The sequence below is a fragment of the Diadema antillarum genome, unplaced genomic scaffold (genome assembly GCF_040938485.1).
Source record: "Diadema antillarum isolate AM-2024a unplaced genomic scaffold, OU_Dant_1.0 scf00000109, whole genome shotgun sequence".
In the NCBI taxonomy this organism is placed as follows: Eukaryota; Metazoa; Echinodermata; class Echinoidea; order Diadematoida; family Diadematidae; genus Diadema; species Diadema antillarum.
Window position 1 is genome coordinate 267,324 of NW_027270998.1, and position 21,351 is coordinate 288,674.

Sequence of the window (21,351 nt, forward strand, 5' to 3'; positions counted from 1 at the left end):
GTCCTTATATCTTTCCCATATTTTTCACACGTATAGACGATGTCGCGAGAATCATTTCACAAAATAACCACTATTTCATCAGATGCAATCTTGGGAGTGCAAAGGTGGGTCAAAAGTCATATGTACTTGTTGCTGTTTCTTTGTTATAGTGTATGCAGAATTTGGTACCAAACATGGCAGATATGACTCCCTTTGCTAAATGAGAATGCAAATATCACACGGCCAATGTCTCTAAACACAGATGGAACTTGTATGGTCATGCCTATTGCAATCAGGACTCGAATCATTGATAAAAAAAAAAAATCGGATCACCTTAATTTGTCAGTGATGACAAATTACAATCTCTAGTTTATATTATAAATTTAAAATGAAACCTACTGAGCAATTGAAACTTAAATATACTAGTTATAAAAATACGTTGACGAAAATTATACGTATAGAAAAGAGAAAATATTATACCAAGCAGTTATATTTGTATAGGCATGATATGCAAAACACATGGAAGGTTTTAAAGCAAGCAATGAATATATCAAATGACAAATGTAATATTACTAAAATTAGGTTTGAAGATGAAATCATTGAAGATTCTCATCAGATTTGTAATATTTTGAATAATCATTTTTCTTTAATCGGGGAAAACCTTGCAAGCAATATACCCCATTCAACGAAACATTTTACAGAATTTTTAGGTCCACCAAATTCTAGTTCAATGTTTCTTAGTCCAACATATAAGCAGGAGATAATCAATATTGTTTCAGATTTTAGTTCTAAAAAAAGTGCTGGACATGATGACATCAGTAATTTTCTTTTGAAGGGGGTAATATCTTCAATTGCGGATCCTTTAGCTCACATATTCAATTTATCTCTTTCCAATGGCATTGTCCCTGAGAGCATGAAAATAGCAAAAGTTATTCCTTTGTTTAAAAAAGGCGACAAATTAGATGTTAATAATTACCGACCGATTTCTTTGCTATGTACATTGTCCAAAATTCTTGAAAAAATCGTTCATAAAAGAACTATTACTTTTTTTAAATTCAATCATATACTTTCAAATTCTCAGTTCGGATTTAGAGAAAAACACAGCACAACACATGCATTATTAACTTTTGTAGAAAAAGTGGCACACGCTATTGACAGATCTTCGCATCCAATAGGTTTGTTCCTGGACTTTTCCAAGGCCTTCGACACCATTAATCATGATATTTTACTTGATAAATTACATCATTATGGAGTGCGTGGGAAGGCCTTGGAGTGGTTCAGGAGCTACCTCATGAACAGGAAGCAATATGTCTCTTTGAATGGGTATAATTCACAAATGTTGAATATCAAATGTGGGGTCCCACAGGGAAGTTTATTAGGTCCGCTTTTGTTTCTTGTTTATATAAATGATTTTTGTAGGTCATCAGATGTTCTTTCCTTTATTCTCTTTGCGGATGACTCAAATTTATTTTTTTCGCACAATAATCCTCTTACTCTTGTAAATACAATAAACTCTGAATTAGAAAATGTCGCCGAATGGATAAAGGCAAATAAATTATCTCTCAATCTTCAAAAAACAAAATATATGTTTTTTAGCAACTGTATAGAGAAACCACCTGTTGACATTGTTTTTGATGGAACTCCACTGGAAATTGTTTCCCATATTAAATTCCTGGGAATAACAGTTGATAATAAGCTTTCATGGAAATTCCATATTGATAGTATATGTAAAATTATTTCACGAAATATTGGTATAATCAACAAGGTTAAATTTTGTCTTCCTTTGTCGTCCCTTATTACATTATATTCATCTCTCATATTGCCATACTTAAATTATGGTATTCTTGCTTGGGGAAACACATATCAAACATTCTTAGATAAATTACTTTTATTACAAAAGAAGTCACTCCGTATTATATGTCATACTGCATTTCTGTCTCATACTGACCCGTTATTTTTTGAAAACAAAATATTGAAAATCAAGGATTTGTATCTGTATAACCTAGGACAATTTATGTTTAATTATGATAAAAAAAAACCTTCCAAATATATTTGAAACAATGTTTCCAAGAAATCAGTCCGTCCACAATTACCCAACAAGGCGTTCGAATGAGTTTCATTTGCCCTTTTTCAGAACTCTTCTGGCTCAGAACACCTTTATTTATGATGGGCCAAAGTTTTGGAACTCACTTCCTAATGATATTGTAACAGTACGAACTTTGAATTCTTTCAAGAATAAATTGAAATTATTTTTATTGAAATCTTATAACATATTACCGAACTAGCTTTGTTTCATTAACTCAATTAAGTTATCACTTATTATTATGCATTAATCATTACACATCAATTATTTTCTATCATGAGAGTAAAATAATCTGTCGAATATAAGTTCTCCTCAAATATGACAGTCATCGAACAATGCATCATTGTGTCTATTCTTTGCTTTTAATATGTCCGCGCTTTTGTAGTTTTTCTGGTATATGTACCCAATCCTTATATTCACAATATCATTCAAGGGTGCGTATTACTACTCCTATACGTCCTGGAAATATGTTTGCTTGTGTCCACGATGGCGTGTGTTGCAGTTTCATTTTTTCCCCATTTTGGTTTTTTTTTTTCGTTCTTTCCTGTTATTTCATTTCTTGTCAGTTGACATTGGTTTCTTTGATTTTGTTTCATATATTTTTTTTGTAGTTTCATAAAGCCATTATTGGCTTTTTATGTATTTCTGAGGGTCCCATATCGTACAAGCTTGGCTTTTTAGTGGGACCCTCCATTTCCATTACCATTCGTGTAATATGCATATGTATATACCTTATAAATGCAATTATATGTCGTTACTCATCATCACATGTATCTTGTTGATGTACGTTTATCGAAATTACTACAAATTTGTTTTGTTTATGCATTGAATATAATTTCTCCTGTTTATTTAATGGAAATGAAAATAAAGTTGAACTTGAACTTGAACTTGAAGAAACGCAAAATGCCTTGTAAATGAATAGCGTAAATAAAGTTTTTCATGCGTTTCTTTCGTACGGATCAAAGTTTTGTCAAGAAAAACGTCTCACAAGTCTCCTAAGTTTGGCAGTAGTAAATTGTCATTCCTCTGTAACAACAAACTCTATGCGGTTGTACAGTTTGGTCGATGTAAATGTAAGTGAAATATATGTGCATTTTAGTATTATGTAATGATTTGGAATGTAGCTGTCCTATACCCTTGCACGTTGTACAAAGCGTAATTGATAAATCCATTGTCTTTCTCTTTTGTCGGCAGCGAAATATATTTTTAATGGTATTTTCCCATGATGGATATCATACAATTAACATTCAATTGTAAATTCGAATTTCATCGTTACACACTTCACTTGGTTCTATAACATGTATCATGTGCTTGACAGGAAGTGCAGTGTAAGTGTTATTTGCCTTACAGCAATTTAGTAGTTGCATATATATACGATGTAAAAAGAAACTACTGGGTGAACAGTTCACATTCATGTTATATACATTACTACTATATTTGGTGTGAATGATAATGAAAGAATCAATCGTGTGTTGCTTGTTGTCTGATATTGTAGAGTAACATGATTTTGAAGGATATGTTGATATGGAATTCGTGTTATTATCACTCAATTATCACTAAGTCCGAATTCCAACAGATATCATTTGGTTGTATAATGTGTTTGATATTAGGTGTAGTGTAAGTAATGCTTATAACAGACTGTGTCTCTCTCCTTCCCTTTCACCATGTTCACTCTGCACAAAGCGTTTTCAGTTTTTCTCTCTCCTACTCTTTTGTATGTTTGAACTATCTGTCTCGCCTTTCCGCAAGTGCCACGTATTATAGTCATTTATGACCACCGCAATGATAGGTTTGTTATCGTCACTATATGACAGTATGAAGCAATGCGTAATATTACTGTATGCGATTTTACTGGATAAAATCGAGCGAGGACAGTGATTAAAGCAAATATTTAGGAGAGAGTTCATTTCTTTGATACCTCCCAAAATCTGCATGATTGTGTGTTTGTTGTCATCAAACTGATAATTTGTATCATCTGCTAATCAGGCTTCACGCGGTTGTAACATTTCTGTTATGCTATTAGCAACTATCAGTATGTACTGGCGACATTATGACTTGAGCGTTCTTCGCTTCCTTAACTTTTTTACGAGGCGTTGACGATACATTGTTGTACCCCTGTGTTTGTTTTTTGGTTTTTGTGTTTGTTTGGGTTGTTTTTTCATCCCCATGCCTTTCCCCATTTGATTATCATGTGCCATGTAGAAGATCATAGTAAAAAACAAATTCTCTCACTAAAAGCTTGAATTAATTTCGTACATTAAGTATTATTTACTTTGATGATGCGGCTATCATATTTGATATTGCGTACTCTTCTTAAAATTCATCGTCTACGTCATTCCTTTTTGTAAAACAATGAGTGAAATGTGGGCCCGTGTAATTATGTATTATCGGATAATTGAAATAACATAAGAAATTAGAAATCTACGTAAACAGTTGGTTTACTTGCTTTGGAAATAGAAAAAAAGCCAGGTGCCAATTGTTTGCATGCACAATACTGGTATAGGTGCTCAACATTTGTTTTCTTGCGATTTTCGATTTTTTTTTTTCTCCGTTAAGTCTAATGTCTTGCAACTATATATATGTATAATCATGATGTGACTAGACCATGCTTTCATTTGGTCTTCGTAATTTCTTTATCGTATATTACTGGATGGATAAGATATATGATAATTATATCAATGAGCTGTAAATTTGAATTCACCTAGGATTCGAGGTAGTCGTCAATTGGTGTTATTGAGTTTGTTGTAAATTACAGAAGTGTAACTATAGTATGCACCAACAACTGCAGGATGTGACACCATGTTCTTCCTCTCCAGCTGCAGAAAGTACGGTAAATACCTTTCTATCTTTGCATTTTTCTGCGTTGGCCTATATCTACATGGGTTATGCAGACAGTCAGAGCTACCACGTATTATTGGTATGTTCATGGAAATGAATATTGTTTTCTCGACAATAATGTTATAGTACATTGCATCACAGTATAATGTATATTCAGAGTTCGCTGATCTCGTGAGAGTTGCAAAATATTGACGTAGTCGTTATGTATATTACTGAAATGAAACGTTGGATTTCACACACACAAAAAAAAATCAAACTTTTGAAAAAAAAAAGGTCGAGTTTGTATAGTAATTTTGTGCTTGGTGCTTAGTGTAGTGTGTATCAATCTTCTTGTTGATGTCCCAGAAATGGACTGTTCCGGTAGATTCATCTTATATCGTAACCGTGTAGTTAATCATTGCTCAAATTCTTATATGCTTGGTGGCTGCAGTTTTAAGTAGGAGTTCTTATATACCTTGTGTCGCTTGTGATGATGATGTAGAAAGTGCTTGATTAGACAAAACGGCACCGATGATCTTTCACATGCAGAACACAGGCAGACCGTGTCTTGTTATTGTTTTTTCTATTCCAAGTCGTTTGGTCTTAATGAATGACTATCTTTAACCACTGTGTTTTAGATTTGAACATTCTAATATTTCAAACGGTTGCAAGAATATATCATTCTTATAATACAGTAGTAGAATGTAAATGTTAATTGAGAGAGACCACGCTGTTATTGATGCAACGTGGTTCTACATAATTATGATGTCAAGGGATGTAGCTGAGTAGAAAGTAAAATCCAAGTATGTACTTTACAAAACGTGACTCTTTGCTCTGTTTCATTTTATTCTAGACATATAGTCATAACATATAGTCTCTCCTTTCCTGGTTTACGGAAAGTACAACACTGAAGAGTCATGTGTGTGTGTGTGTGTGTGTGTTGTTGTTGTTGTTGTTGTTCATTTTCCATCTGTGAAGAATGAAGATGGCTGAATAGCCCATATTCAGCTACACTAAGCTGGTCTTCCATGGGGTCCAGTTGGATGTGGGGTACGACCACTTCAGCGGGTTAGACACCCTGCTCTTTGCGATGAATGAATGAAGCGGGATCTTTTACGTTCATGAGCTGTGACTCTCTCACACACGGGACCTCCATTTTATGTCCTATCCGAGTGTGTGTGTGTGTGTGTGTGTGTGTGTGTGTGTGTGTGAATCGATACAGAGGGCAAAATCCAGATCGAGAAAGCATGTGAAGTTGCATAATTATTATTCTATTTAGTTCACATTTTAAGGGTGAATTTACAGATTGGCCGATTTGAACTGATCTGTTATGATGCCAATTTAAGACTTCCTTTCCGACATAGTTTTGCATTCTAATAGCCGTCAAATTCAACTCCATTTCAGTTTTTTCATTGAAATTCAATTCTTAACAAAATTAAATTATATATTATGATATCGAGCTATAAACATAGGATGCACAATACATAGAATATTGTAATTAACGTTCCGATAAATCACATCAAGATTCCCAAATGACGTCAACTTGAACGGTGTGTCTTGTCTCAACCTCTTCATCGCCTCATATTTCGAGACTATTTATATATATATATATATATATATATATATATATATATACATACATATACATATACATATACATGAGTCTAAAAGTTAATGATCCTTCAGTCAAGTAGATCGATTTTTTGTAATAACAGGTCACATAATAACTTTTCATTCCGATCAGAATTAATCAGATATTCACCGTGGAGAAAGAATCTGTTGTGATATCCACACATATTTCCTTTCTCCATTGTGTGGGTGCGTGTATGTGTGTGTGCATGTAGGGTACGTATGTGTGTGTATGTGTGTCATATGAAGCACAATCATGTTATCTTTGCATAGCAAGTAGGTTGTTTCGAACGTATTCTCCAGATTATCTGTTTATAAACATAACTGGTTACTCATGTATATTTTACATTTTGAAATTGAACGTATAGGTATATAAATGTCACGTACAATGTCATGTCTAACCTTCATATACCATTCGGACATACATGGCTTTGAGTACTTGTAAATTTGTTAAAGTTTGTGAATGATTTCTGATCACGTAGGAGTTTGATGGTTTTTGTTCACAAATAAAGGAAAAGGGAGAATAAAGTGATTACGTCAGTATGTTGAAGTTCCACTGTGTGATAAGGAATATCATCAATTCATAAGCCAACTGTCGCAGAGGTTGTTTTGTATCTGTGAAAATATTTTTTTTTCACAATACATGTACTACAGAATTATTATTGTCATGCCATAAGCTTCCAATTTAAGTATGTTTTCCCATAATTAATTTTTTACAATTACATTTGTTTTTGAAAGACAGAAAGTAATTAATACAATTGTAGTGAGGCACTGTCGTTTGAATGATCACTCCTGCATAGCTTGATAAAAGGAAATTATCGACGGAAGAATTTCATGAATTTGAATAATACAGCAGTATCCGCTGCATGTTATAAGGTTTAGAACCAACACTTGCTGTCGAGCGAGAGCTCGGTGGTCTAGTGGAGATGACGCCTGTCCGGTGATCAGGAGGTCGTAGGTTCGAATTCTGCTCGAATATGTACGCCCGTGATTTGTTATCATGGCTACTACTAAAACACTGATCAATTCAGTGTTAAAATATGTCGATGTAGGGCAATTTGTCAATCAGTTGCAATGAAAACAACTCGACGGAAGAATTTCATGAATTTGAAAAAGTAAATTATTGTTTGTTTTTTAACTATAGATTAAAATAAATTAAATTTAACAAAGAAGTTTGTCGCTGACTGAACAGATAATGCTGGGCAAAAGTCATTTGTCTATAAAGGGGACAGGGGCTGTATGCTTACCCCCCCCCCTCCACACACACACACACACACACATATGCACACACACTAAGCTACCCCTCCCCTACCCACCCACCCCCACCCCCCCCCCCCCCCCCCCAAAAAAAAAAAAAAAAACATAGGACATATGACAGACGATTTTCCATCCCACCACCATAAACGCAGTTCTGCGGTCCCTGGACATTTTACCATCTGTTCAAAACACAAAAACTCACAAAGGTTAAGCTATATGGAATTTTGAAGATGATGAAGCAGGAGCGACAAATGAAATACTAATAGTGAATGACACCGCAAAATGATTAATATGTTTTCGAGTGAGAGAAAATTATAATCATCATACTCTCTAAATTTAACTGACTTCCCTCAAACAGCCTGTTTGCAAGGTTCGGCTTTTTTTTTTTCAGCGTTTGGTGTTTTGAGGAAATCTACGCCTAATATCGGATTGATGAAAGGTTTATTAGGTCACAAAGTACGGACTCGGCTTATTTACAAATCGTTGGATTGTCGGCAAATATTGAGCAGAGATAAGAACGCCGAGTCAATACGATATTGCGCTATATAGTTACACAGCTTGAATGTTGTGGGTCTTCACATGGGCGATGCGAAGGTAACGCTCGCAAGATAGATGGGTAGGGGTGATGGCAGGGTCTAACCCCATCCCCCCCTCCCCTCCCCCCCCCCCCGTTTTCCTATTGTTGTTGTTGCTGCTGCTGCTGTTTTCAAAGACGAAATGTTGATAATGGAATATTATATATTTTTAGGCTGGTTCCATAATTTTTCTTGTAATTTCTGATATGCAAAACATAACACATATTACCTAGGCACGTGTAAGCCTGGCGCATGTAAATAATTATAATGGTAATTCAAGAAGATCACGTGTTTCAAATGATACGGGTATTTGTTTTTTCTTCGCCGGAAGTTCATGGTACCGTTGAAATTGTAAAGGAGGCACCCGCGTATGTAAATGGATCCTTTTGGAAGGCACGTTTCGATGAAGTAGATGTAAACGGAAAGAAATTGTTCAGAATTTGATAACCGATTTTTATGGAGTAACCTACCAAAAGGCGTATAGCTGCTTGCATCGCGTAGTTCCAGCTCCAAGGGAAAAATATTCAATTTTCCCGAGATTACGTGAGAAAATATAAATTGTTTATTTTGCGCTAATGGACGATGTTGTTATGCCTAAAAAAAATACTGCCATTAGAATGTAATCACATTAATGATTGAACTTTTATTCATTGTGTGATGTGAGCAGTGGAATAAGGGAAAAAACATTATTATATTCATTATCAGCTCACATAGATGCTGTTTGTGCCCCATATCACACACATACACACAAATACGTACACGCACACACACTCGCACATACAAACACTCACACAATGGAGAAAGGAAATATGTGTGGATATCACAAAGGATTCATTTTTTTGTGAAAATCCGATTAATATTCCGATCGAAATGAAAAGTTATTATGTGACCTATTATTACAAAATGTCGAACTACCTGACTGAAGGATCTGTAACCTATAGGCCCATATATATATATATATATATATGTGTGTGTGTGTGTGTGTGTGTGTGTGTATGTATATATATTGTTTACCAAAACGCGCATTGATATTTGATACAAAAAACTGCTTGTACTGGTGTAAACATTAATTCGCGTAGTAAAACTCATTTCCAAATGCAGAAGCATTTTATGCATTTTCTTTTTTACAATTTTACCTTTAAATAATGTACTTTAAATAAGGACACAGAACTCTATATTTGACATAAATATTCTGACTATTCCAATGGAGTGCAAAGTTTGGTAGATTATCCTATGTGAACTTCTCAATGCCCTCTTTTTTGTGTTACACAATACTATCATCATGTAGCAGTCACATGTAAACAAAGTCTAGTCCAAACATTGCTTGCGCAAGGGAATTAGTTAAATAGTAACAGGTTGAACAAAATGTTAATTGTTACAAGAGGCTCAAGTCTGCTGAGGAAGTAGTCGAAAATGGCAGCCCACAACACAATCTTGTCAATACTTCTCGTCGTTTCGCTAGTTTTCCTCCTGGTAAGTCAATATATTAGACTAGTGATTTCACCAAAATTGTTTTGTCTGTTCCTTCAATCTCTTTTAAATCTTTTGAGGAATGATTACACGATGAGTTGTTAGTTCTTCCTGAGATTGATAGCGACTGTTCGTATATAACGCACAAACAGAATGCTGCCGACAATCAAAATCAAGAGGTCTTCGTTAAAGAAGGGAGCCATTTCATAACCGACATTTCGCTGTCTGAGCAGGCTTAGGGCTCTAAAAGATCCACTGGTACCTGCAGAAGAACAAATCAATCGTACATCTAAAAAACACATTTCCATGCATGCATGTCCACTTTATCTCCCAAAGAGTACAATCAAACAGAGTGTTGAAGTCTCAATAAAACCTGTCAAAACATTTCATACACAACATATTTTATTTTGTGAAGACTGATTTGATAAACATAAGCCTCACAATTAAAATTCTAGTTTGTGATACACTGGTCATCGGTTTTTCTTTGTGCTCCAAGGTATCCATGTCCGTGTATGCTGACAATGAGTGCACGTCTAAACTGAGTGTTGAAGTGGAATGTGATGAGGTAAGAACATTGCGAAACATTTAGTTCACCAGTTCGCATGTCCAACGCACGACGGAGTTAGATGCCACTCTGTGTATGTTCATGTTGGTTTGGGTAAAAAGAATAAAATAACCCAATCAGAAATGAAAAGGAATGATTACAAAAGGTCACACAACAATAAGGCGGTTAAAGAAAAAGCGCAATGCCTCACATGTTGTCATTACGGCAGGCTATAGAAATGATGAATTATATTGAATGAATTGGAAAATCAGAATACCATTGTGAACCTCTTCCAGTGGCTTTGAAATCATAATGGAATTCCTAGTTATGATCACGATAATGATAATAATAATGATAATATGAATGAACAATTCCCTCTTCTCTACAAAACTTCCTAACCACACTTTTAGGTTGGGTTTATTTGATTTTGGTTTTTTTTTCCTTTTTTTTAATTCAACTTAAAATCGAAACAATGCATTTGTCTTTCTAAAACTAGTCCAAACATTTCTACGAGACAAATATATCGCACTATAATAGCACAGTCTCCTCCAAACTACAGGAACTAAAGGTGCTCTTGCAAATCACCGGTGATGATCAAAATTATAATCTAATGATAAATAACATGTCTTAATTTGCTCATTTTATCCAAAACAAATATTTGCTTATATCAGTTGGCTGCTAGTGAGGCTGTCACATCATTGCATTTAATTTATGTGATTGTGATTAATATCAATTTGAAATTCAATTACTTTCTGAATTATGTTTGATGTTATTGTCACTCCTGCCTGATTTGATTTTTGTTTTGTTTTGTTTTCAGCATTCTTAAAGACTCTATAATGCTTGATTGTGAAGTGTAGTTTTACCTTAAGCTTTGTGTTATTGGGTCCCCTCGTTCATCAAACCGAATGTGATTCGGCTTTGTAATAATTAACGATAATAGTGGCTTTTTGTACAACGCACACATGTCCACCTTTCGGTGCTCGTGGTGCCTTGTCTTTGTTTTTAAGTCAAGCTTTTTAAGTCAAGCTTAAAAATTCCAAATGACTCTACAGTATCGTTTCTTATAATCAAGTTCAAAACAAAATTTTGTCCTTAATTTTGACTGACCTGAATGGCAATGTTGCTAGAAAATATAACTGTGAATTTTTTGAATGTGAGCATCGAAAGAATTGCTACATCACAAAAGTTTCCACAGGGGTACTGAGTAAATACTATTCTTATTCTGCCTTATGGAAGAAACGATATTTTTGTAACAATGCTTTATTTCATTCTTTCATTTCACCTTTTTCACTTGTTTTTTGTATAAATCATTGTCGTGTTCATAATTATTTGTTTTCATCATTTATCATGTTGGCAATAATCGTGTTTATCGTACTAAATTTTACGATGGAAAATAATGCAGTTTGGAAGGACATGAACTCAGCAGAAATGGGCATAAGTGTAGCAAATTATATCAAGCTCTGTATAGGAGTATTTCTCTCGTTATCTTGCCAGTGCACGGAATGGGGCCAGTGCGTGCAGGGATCCGTACCGGTAGATGACTGGTTAACATTCGCCCTGAAGACACAGCGGGAGCTACAGGTAGCCTATACTGCATTCTTATCTTAACCCTTTGCCTGTGGAAAGCTGGTGGGGGCTGGGCAATGCTTTCAGTATCTCGTATTGGACGGATTAAAACTGTTGGATCCCACCCAAGCCATTTACGCGTTCATTGGTCAAGGATACAGCATGATTTTCGTTACGACGTGTTCTGATTTTTTTTTTAATTGACGTTTATTTTGGGCTACAGTTAGTCATTTCTAAGGTTCTTTAATCCAACAATGAAAGGTTCGTTGTACAGTTCGTAATTCCAAAAGTTTGTTTTGGGCGCACCTTTGAACCTTATTTCAATTTAGGATAAGAGCCTGTGGAATCAATTCACACATGTTTGGATTAATGAACCCCTTGTCGTTTCCGCGTTAAACCATACATCGAAGTGTAGGGAATACGTATAGGAAAGATTGAGTTAACGTTTGTATTACTCACACTGAACCATAATGTTTGTCGTATAATAGTTAGCAGTAACATCTTTGACTGAAAATTGTTTGAATTTTTCATTGTTTGAATTTTTCAATTTCTGCAACTATGATTATTTCCATTTCAATGATGCACGAACATACAACGGAGATGCCACGAGTTCTTTAGTTCAATAGTTCAATAGTTTATTCATTTCCATCATCACAAAGAAAAGAAAAGAAAAAGTTGACATAATCCAAAGTGATACAATTTTTTTTTTCATTTCTCTTACACTCGTCCGATAAAGGATTTTTTTTTCAATACAATATAAATTATACACGAATGATGTCGTAAAAAAGAAACAATGCACTTTGTCATGGCAACAAAAATAGTAAATAATCACAATGATGGAAAACAGTGTTCCACTAAAAAAGCCACGCTTGTAAAACGTGGAACACTGGAACAAAACAACAACAGCACCAATTTGTTATACCAATAAGACATATTCATTTTAAATTCTTCTACATACTATTGTACATTTTACTCATTGATATAATGATGTTGATACTATGAACAATACTTACTAGGATTTTAGGATGCAAACGTATAAACTATACAACATATCACATTTGTGGCACAGACACTATGGGGCCAGGTGTGCCAGGAAAATTGAACTGAAAGGAAGATATGCAATCGGCCACAAAAAAACATAACGTATCGTCTTGTGTAAACATGACGTATTCGACTCCACTCGAAGATAGTCCTACCGATGTATACATACAGAGAGATACCAGTGTTCAAAAGCAAACCGAGTGTCAACGTGTCTTCCCTCATTCACCCGATCTCTCTCTCTCTCCCTCTCTTTCTTCATATACAGATTGACTTCACCTTTGACCAATTCATCGTGCTTGACGTAAGTCAAGGAGGAGTATGAAATTAGAGTGATTATTTATATACTACAAATACTACAAATTATCAATATGATTGTATAAGAATTATACAATATGAGGATATTCACCTAGCCTGGATCTTATCATCACACAATTATAATTGATTTTGTTAAATGTGTCGTTTTGATACAGACCATGAAGTAATAAGGATGTCCGTCTGTTTATTTGTCTGTGTGTCTCTTTCTTTCTTTCTTTCCACGTTGCAAACACGAGTGTGCGGCAACTGTATGTCTGTGATTTTAGTTTCGATTAATTATTCTAACATTTTGCCACATAAACACCACATCTCAAACTAATGTCCATTGTACCAGTGTTTAAGATCAGTTTTATGATTTGTTTATTAGGTTTACTTGTCCACAAATGTCATATCCTGTAACATAATCGGAAAACATTGAAATGTATAACACTGTTCTGATATAATATTTGTCTCTGTTACTCTCATCTAATTTGTGTAGTCTCACAACAGTTTTCAAGCCAGAGCATATGGACTTAGATACGGAGGTAAGTGGTTGTTACATTCTTTTGCCGATATAAATTGGACTGGCGTAAAATAGCAGCAATTCAAAAGTGCAACATATTTGTGACTTCAATATAAAACACACACACACACAGAAACTTTCAGAGATTTGAAAAAAAATGTCACTTTTGTTATAGCTACACGTTAACAAGTCTTTATAAAGCTAAATTCTTTGTACATAATGTTGTTTAGATAACATTCCTGTTCGGTGTTTTACGTATTTTGTGACATCATTATCGCAGTCATCATCTCTTTTTATTATAAGAAGGGCATTGTTTATCTTCATGCACCTACAAAATAATTTGCAGTTCAAATTTGTAAATCATTTTATGCACTGACTTTCATTATAAGGTTATGTGTTTAGCGTGGCATAGGTTCTCAAAGTCCCTCAAATTATTCTCTCTATACTGGCAGCCTTGCGAATCACATTTTTTTTTTCTTGCCTTTCATGTTTGCAGCGAACGATACCTGCGTGTGGCCGCCCCCGTACCCCGAGAACTGCACGAGCATCGGAAACCATGAATTTACGATACTCGACCAGCTCAACATGGGGATCCGAGGAATCGAAATGGATGTGTGGTGGTGTTACAATGCGGTGAGCACTAATGCAAGCTCCAAAGGAAATTAAAGGGATGGTAAACTATTGGTTGAGGTGACGATTCAACTTTTAACTTTTTCTTCGAGATACTTAGAAACCACTTTATGAAATGTTAAAGAGCATATTCTAAGAGGAATTCAAAGTTTATTTAATGAGAATCGGTTTTGAAATGGCTGAGATAGAAAAATAGAAAAGCAAGGTAAAACAAAGCAATCCTAATTAAATTTACGTGGTTCCCACATTTTTCTTAGGATCGCTTTGTTTTGGATATCCGTCATTCATTGTCATTTCAAAATCCATTTTCATCAAATAAATTTTGAATTCGTCTTAGCATTAAATGCTCATTCATATTTCATAAGAGGTTTCTCATTATCTTAAAAAAAGAATTCTCATCAAAAACGTCGGAAACCTGAAACCCCATCTCAAACGAAACTGTATACCATCCCTTAAATAAAAAATATGCATTAAATGGGATCGCATAATTGTTAAACACATATCCGTGTTACTGGTTTGTTGTTACTTTCAGTTTCGTCTCTGCCATCTCGGTACACACGAATACCTGGGGGACTGCGAGGCGGACCACATGTTATACTCTGACGTCATCAATGACATAGGGACATGGCTAAACCAACCGGAGAACCAGAACGAAATCATTCGTATCTATCTCAACGTGAGCTTTGTTCTATTCACTCTTCGTACTGTATTGCTTCTTAACGATCAAGTTCGAATACACTCTCTCACACCTGAAACTATAGATTATAGTTGGAACGTAATATTTTTGTATCTTTATGCAGTTCGTGTCATTGAACATGCTGAATGGTATTTTCAATTTACTATATATGACGTGCATATTTATTTGATCCTAAACAAAGCAGTTTTGATTGATACAGTAATACTTTTATCGTGCAATTCAATGCTAACTTTCCTATTAGAAAATATTATACTTTATCACAGCATGTTTATTGTTCATGCTGTTTTGATTTTTTCTCTGCTTTGTAATGTTTTGTTCTGTGTTATTTTTGATGTCATGATATTAATATGTAGCACTGCAATTTCTCATCAAAAATGGATTACATAATTTGGCCAAATGGAAAACGATTGACCTGAATGCCCAACGCAGGATGAGCTAATATAAATATACCAAACATGGTAAATAAACACACAGACGAATACTTTGCAGTCATGGAGATGTCTTAGTGTCAATTCAAACATCGGCTGAAATCTGGTCTCTGTTTCCTTTCCTCACGTAAAACATCCATCAGGAAAAGCAAGATCAGCAGCACGACGATGAGATGAATTCGATCATTCAGGCAGCGTTTGGGAGCCGGGTCCTTACTCCTGCAGACCTCTCGGGGACGTACGGCGGACACTGGCCCACCATTAAGCAGATGAGAGAGGTACTGGACGGATGAAACGTCGATATTTTGTTAAAGTGAAATGCAACAAATATTAGTACTCATTCTTTAGTATGTGGGAAATTAATACCTTTTTTTAAATCTAATATAAAAACAGAGTGAAGGACTTTTCTTTCTATAACGGTCAAAATTAGAAGGATCTGTTGTAAAATTCCAAATGAGATGTCGTTCCATTACAAATGTTGCATTTGTTTATTATCAGAGGATTAAGCTACATATATAATTTATATTAATTTATGATATTCATAAACTAATAATTTATAATTTCATTTTTTTTGGCAATTCTCCTAATATAGGATGGGAAAAACGTAATACTCGCAGCTGGGGGCACAGACGGGTTCTTCACCCACGGGGACGTGTACATTCACCCGCTGTACTTCGACGCCGACCTAAGGACAAATCTGGTAGGCCCCCACCGTTTTGTCAGCCGTGCTTTAGAAAGCTACACCAAATCCTATCACAAGATGGCGCCAAACGATTTTCGTGTTTTGTCTGTATCCATGAATGTACATGTAATAATTATGTGGTTTCGAGATTTAATTGCTCGTGAGCTGGGAACAAAACAGCAGCAACAACAACAACAACAACAACAACAAGCCAGTAATGCATATTTTTGAGGGTTCAAAGTCTCGAAAATATTCTGAGGGGTCATTGTACTGTGTAATACAATTAAAGTAATGTACTGCACTCATACTTGATATGTTAACATCTGCAGGGCTTATGGCTATTACAATGATATTTAATGCTAATATGTTTACTTCATCATCCCATTGAATTTGGAGAATGGTTTGATTAAGATCTCTTTGAGATCCCAAAGAGCAACACGCACAATGTTCTTCCAGCTACTTTAGATGGAGAACTTTCAATTTAAATTCATACCGTAGTCTGTGCAAGCGAGCTTTCAGATACTTTCGCATTGGCGCCCCCTACTGTCACCTGTTTACTTCACGGTCCGACTTTTTCGAGTATTGCCAATCGTATTTCATTAATTCCGACACAGAGAAATCTGTATTTGACGATAATTAAATAAAAGGAAGGTGAATATCTCTTGATTCGCAAGAACAAATATAATTGATGTAATCCAATAATATTCCTGCCAGTTTACATCCTATCCCGAGTGCAGCGGACGAAATAACTCCAACATTGTGCGCGTCTACAGCGACAGTCTGCAATTTCCTCTAGTAACGAGTGGGTAAGCCTAGAACTTATTGATTTTGTTGTTCACTTTTAGACTTACAGTGTAGAGGGATATATCAAATCCAGTGTTTGCTCTTAAGAATGTAATTTTGCCAGTTTCAAAGCAATTCTTAGAAAATGCTGACATGAGGAGTAATACTTTCTTAATAAATCTTGTAACCATAGTGGGAAGTTGAGGAAAGCGTAGCGTCCTTGCTTACAACGATAATGTGACAATAATTCGGAAAAAATAGAGCAGATATAAAAAAAAGAAGGAAAGTGTCATGTTACAATATGAATGAAAAAACAAAATAGATTGAAGCCCTGTCTTGAAATATATTTTACGATTGGGTCATGATGCAAAATAACTTTATTGCAATAGTGCATTTGAAACAATAATATTCGAAAAACGAAAGTAACAGGAAGAAGCAAAAATCTGAATAACGAGGCATAGTGATCAAACTCCTGGCAGTTTAACATGAACGTTATGTTTAGACACCGGGCCTACTATGAGCACTAATAGTAAGATATCAATATGATTCAAAACTTCCAACGAATATTATGTTGCTCAGTGAGTTCACATTATTACTTTTGCAACTATCTATTCGGTACATAACGTGTAATTATTCATAGACAGTGTTGGGCAAAATATAGTTGAGATAAGTTTCATGTGTGTGAGTGTGTGTGCGTGTGTGTGTGTGTGTGTTCTTTTTTGGGGGGGAAGGGGTGGCAAAAATGATGATAAATTTCGATGCGCTTGTGATTGTAATTTACTTGTTCTTACTGAAACAAGTATGAGGGATCATTCTGTACCACTACTGGAAGGTGTTGAGGCATCTCACCCAATACCAAGTATCTTCCTTTGAGATTACAATTATTTCGTACCATATTCTTCTTCTTCTTTTTTGTGAAGTTCCAATTTCATAACAGTGGAATGCTGATAGTGATAGAGAAGATGACATAAGTTAATTTTCCAATTACGAATAGAATTTCGACAAAATGGACGTATAAACTGTGACGGTCAATATTGAAATACTTTCCGGTTGGGTATGATCTAAAGATTAATATCAATGTCAGTGGGCGGTAAAGTTATCAAAGTATACATTAAAAAATGCCTGACATTTCTAGTTAATCAATATTGGTTACATGTTTTCTCTAATGGGCAGAAGTATTTTTTTCTTTTTGATGTGGTATTTGTACAAGGAAGTTTGGATATTATAGAATACATTTGAATCATCCACAAGGGAAAAATGTCAGGGTAGCGACTGATTTCCACAAATTCATGGAAGTAGAAACATAGACTGCCATGACTGCTGTCAGAGATTTGTGTGTGCGTGTGTGTATGTGTGTATACTAGTATGGCCCAGTTCAAGTACTTTCTGTATATATAGTCATAAATACGATAATCAGTAGCTTACATGATACCAACTATTACTTATTGAAAGATAAAAGACCTAGAAAATTCAGTAAATCATTAGAATTGGCGTGCATTTTATTCGATCAGATACTACAAGGGAGAGGAGACCGTGGGATCAATAAAGAACCTCAGCGAGTACGTCCAGTGTCGAATCCAGTATCCCACCATGGATATGATTAACCCGGAACTCCTCAAGACAGGGGTCTTTACATGGGCCGAAGGTCAACCGGAAGGAGAACTGGCATATGATTCCTGCATAATGTTGAGGTAATGTAACGTTAAGAACAGTTAGAAAGTTTCTGAATCATGTCAAATGAACACTGTCTGTACGCACGTACTGTTTGAAGTATTCCTATAATCTTACTTCATCGCAGAATAAGATTTTTTGATCATGTTCTTGCATAACAAAATGGTTCAGGATATGTGAAATGTTCAAAACTTTCCTTGTGCTTTTCCTACAGCACGTTTCCTACAGCAGTGACAACCCTATTCAAATAAAAATGTGATGTATTATATCATACCATGGTCCCCTGCTTCTAGTAAAAACAGAATTATGCTGCTCTCATAGACTGACTCGTTGTTGCAGACTGAGCAGATATATAGATTTTGTTCACTTATAGAAAATGAACTGATAAGGATATACTCGCGCCATTAGGGACAAATAAATCTTGTGTGTATACTGCATGAGGGCACTGTACCATGATTTATCTTCATCCCCATTTTTATGTGAATGTCTAATAGTGGGGTCGACCATCGGTGGTACGCTGCCTCAGACTGCGCCACGATCCGACGTTACAGCTGCCAGAACGACGTGGACCCCGAGGACTGGCGGATGAGCGACTTGACGGGCCCCTATACGACCACTGAGAACGTCTGTCCCGAGGGCTACTCCTTCAGCGTTCCCCATAATGGCTATCGGCAGCAGAAGGTAGATGGATTCGAAGTCACATGAGGTCAATTTCATTTCATGTCATGTTTTTTTTTTCAAAAGATCATAGAGAAGGAAATTCCTTTGATATTGTATAAAGTCACGAAGAGTTTAAACGAAGAACCAATGTCGTTGCATGAAAGTTGCATATGAAAATAAATGAACTGAATTGAATTGAATTGAATTGAAAAAAAAGAACACCAAATATTGTGTAAAACATTACAATCGATTTTCACGTAAGCTAAAACTTATTTCAGTCCAGATTATGAATGGTAAACTGTTATGATAAATACCGCTTTGTAGTATGTAGAAATATCTAAAATGTATGGTGATTCAATTTATTGTTAGAGGTACTCATCGAAGTAATACAAAGGATATTGTTCATATAGGTCTACCACTAGAGGTGGAAGAGTTGAGCATTGAGCAAAAACAAAAATCAGTTAGTAGTAATTCCTTTGTTGCATGCAATAGCCATTTTTTTTTTGCCATTTGCCATAGCCATTTGCCACTGATGGCAATGGCAATTCTTATGTCCTACATTGCCCACAAAATTGCATTTGTGATCTTTACTATGGTACATTGTCAAACATAGATATCAATACTAACTACACGAAATAAATGGATTCCTAAATAGATTTTTTAAAGAAGGAAGATGCAACATCTTGATGAAAATAAGGACTTATGAGAACAATTATTACAAATAAAATGACTCTTGCTTGTTGCCCTGTTCAGCATCACAATGAAGGTTCCGACTATTTCGATATTTTCTCGTATGTTGAAGAAAATTTGATATGCCTAGTTAAAAGAGAAAGCCTAAGTACAAATTCAAACAGCTTTTATTGGCTTTAGCATTGTTTAGCCTATAATATTTGGCGTATCAAGACTACAAATTGGATGAATCAAATACGAGGTCGGCTGTTAAAGCTCTAGCAAATTGCCTCAATTTCAGACAAGCTGGAACTTAGGCATTCACTGTCACTATTATAGTAGCGCATGTAGTGTGCATGTTGCACAATTATTCGTCCTGTTTGACTCCGTGCTTCTATGAAGAAATGAACATAATCATGGGGTGGAGTTTCCCTAAATTTTATTGAGGATTTTTTTTTGTAGAAATATCACGAGATGTGTCGTTTTCATTTGTTGACTTCAGTTGCTTAAAACATGCCTAAAGCTTGGATCGAAAATCAAAAAGAAAATGAAACACAAAAGAATACCTTCATTTCAGTTAAAAAAAAAAAAAGAAGGCACAATTCATAGTCATTCGATCGCCTTCACCGTCTTGAATTGATATGCCTTTTGAATTAGGGAGGTCAATTATATATCATGTAGGTATATGCATGTGTGTTTGTGTGATGTCAATGTGTGTCTGATTATTAGTAGGTGCTATGTGTGTATGTATACGTATGCATGCATGTACGCATGTTGACTTCTCCTATTATGTATATGTATTCTTTTGTTTATCAATTGATCAGTTGTTTCTTTGTTCTTTTATTCTATTCGTATTTGTCTACACTCAGCTAATCGAGTCCTCTACGGACAACGATGTGTGGCTCAACTTTTCCCCCTGGCTACCGGCGGAGGCGCCCACATCAATGCCTTTGACGACATCCGGGTCGGGTCGGGCAACTCTCTGCTTCGATCTTCTCCTCGTGACATCGGCGGCATCTTGGTTTTTCTCCAGATTGCTATAGATGTCAAGTGATGTCTGTGATCGCATTATATTTGATACATTGGTGATAGTTTTTAATTATTAATTAAACATAGCATCGATTAAACAGGGTTTTTTTTTTCGTTAATCACATTTGTCCTGTATCACATCAATTTCTCATGAATGCACAAGAAATACTAAACCGCTAACCATGCAATCTTTGGCTACGTGTGTTGTTTCTTTGCTGTAATTTTGAATAAACAAAACTTAGGGCGAGGCATTACCCCATCTGACCCGTTACCTAAAAATTTGTCCACGAGCTCGAGAATATGGGTGTTGAAGATTTTATCTAA

At 35.4% G+C, this 21,351-nt stretch overlaps 1 protein-coding gene across 1 annotated transcript in view; it reads left to right on the plus strand.

The window, feature by feature from the left end:
• The window catches only part of LOC139719344 (uncharacterized), a 28,607-nt gene extending 7,566 nt beyond the window's left edge, over positions 1–21,041 (plus strand). The window contains exons 3-15 of the mRNA XM_071630759.1: positions 5,780–5,827; positions 10,307–10,375; positions 11,849–11,935; positions 13,227–13,262; positions 13,755–13,800; positions 14,275–14,411; positions 14,941–15,084; positions 15,677–15,811; positions 16,126–16,233; positions 16,930–17,021; positions 18,510–18,689; positions 19,164–19,350; positions 20,868–21,041. Of these exons, the coding sequence (XP_071486860.1) occupies positions 5,780–5,827; positions 10,307–10,375; positions 11,849–11,935; positions 13,227–13,262; positions 13,755–13,800; positions 14,275–14,411; positions 14,941–15,084; positions 15,677–15,811; positions 16,126–16,233; positions 16,930–17,021; positions 18,510–18,689; positions 19,164–19,350; positions 20,868–21,041 (1,443 nt within the window). The remainder of the gene's footprint in view (positions 1–5,779; positions 5,828–10,306; positions 10,376–11,848; positions 11,936–13,226; positions 13,263–13,754; positions 13,801–14,274; positions 14,412–14,940; positions 15,085–15,676; positions 15,812–16,125; positions 16,234–16,929; positions 17,022–18,509; positions 18,690–19,163; positions 19,351–20,867) is intronic.
• The last annotated feature ends 310 nt before the right edge of the window (positions 21,042–21,351 follow it).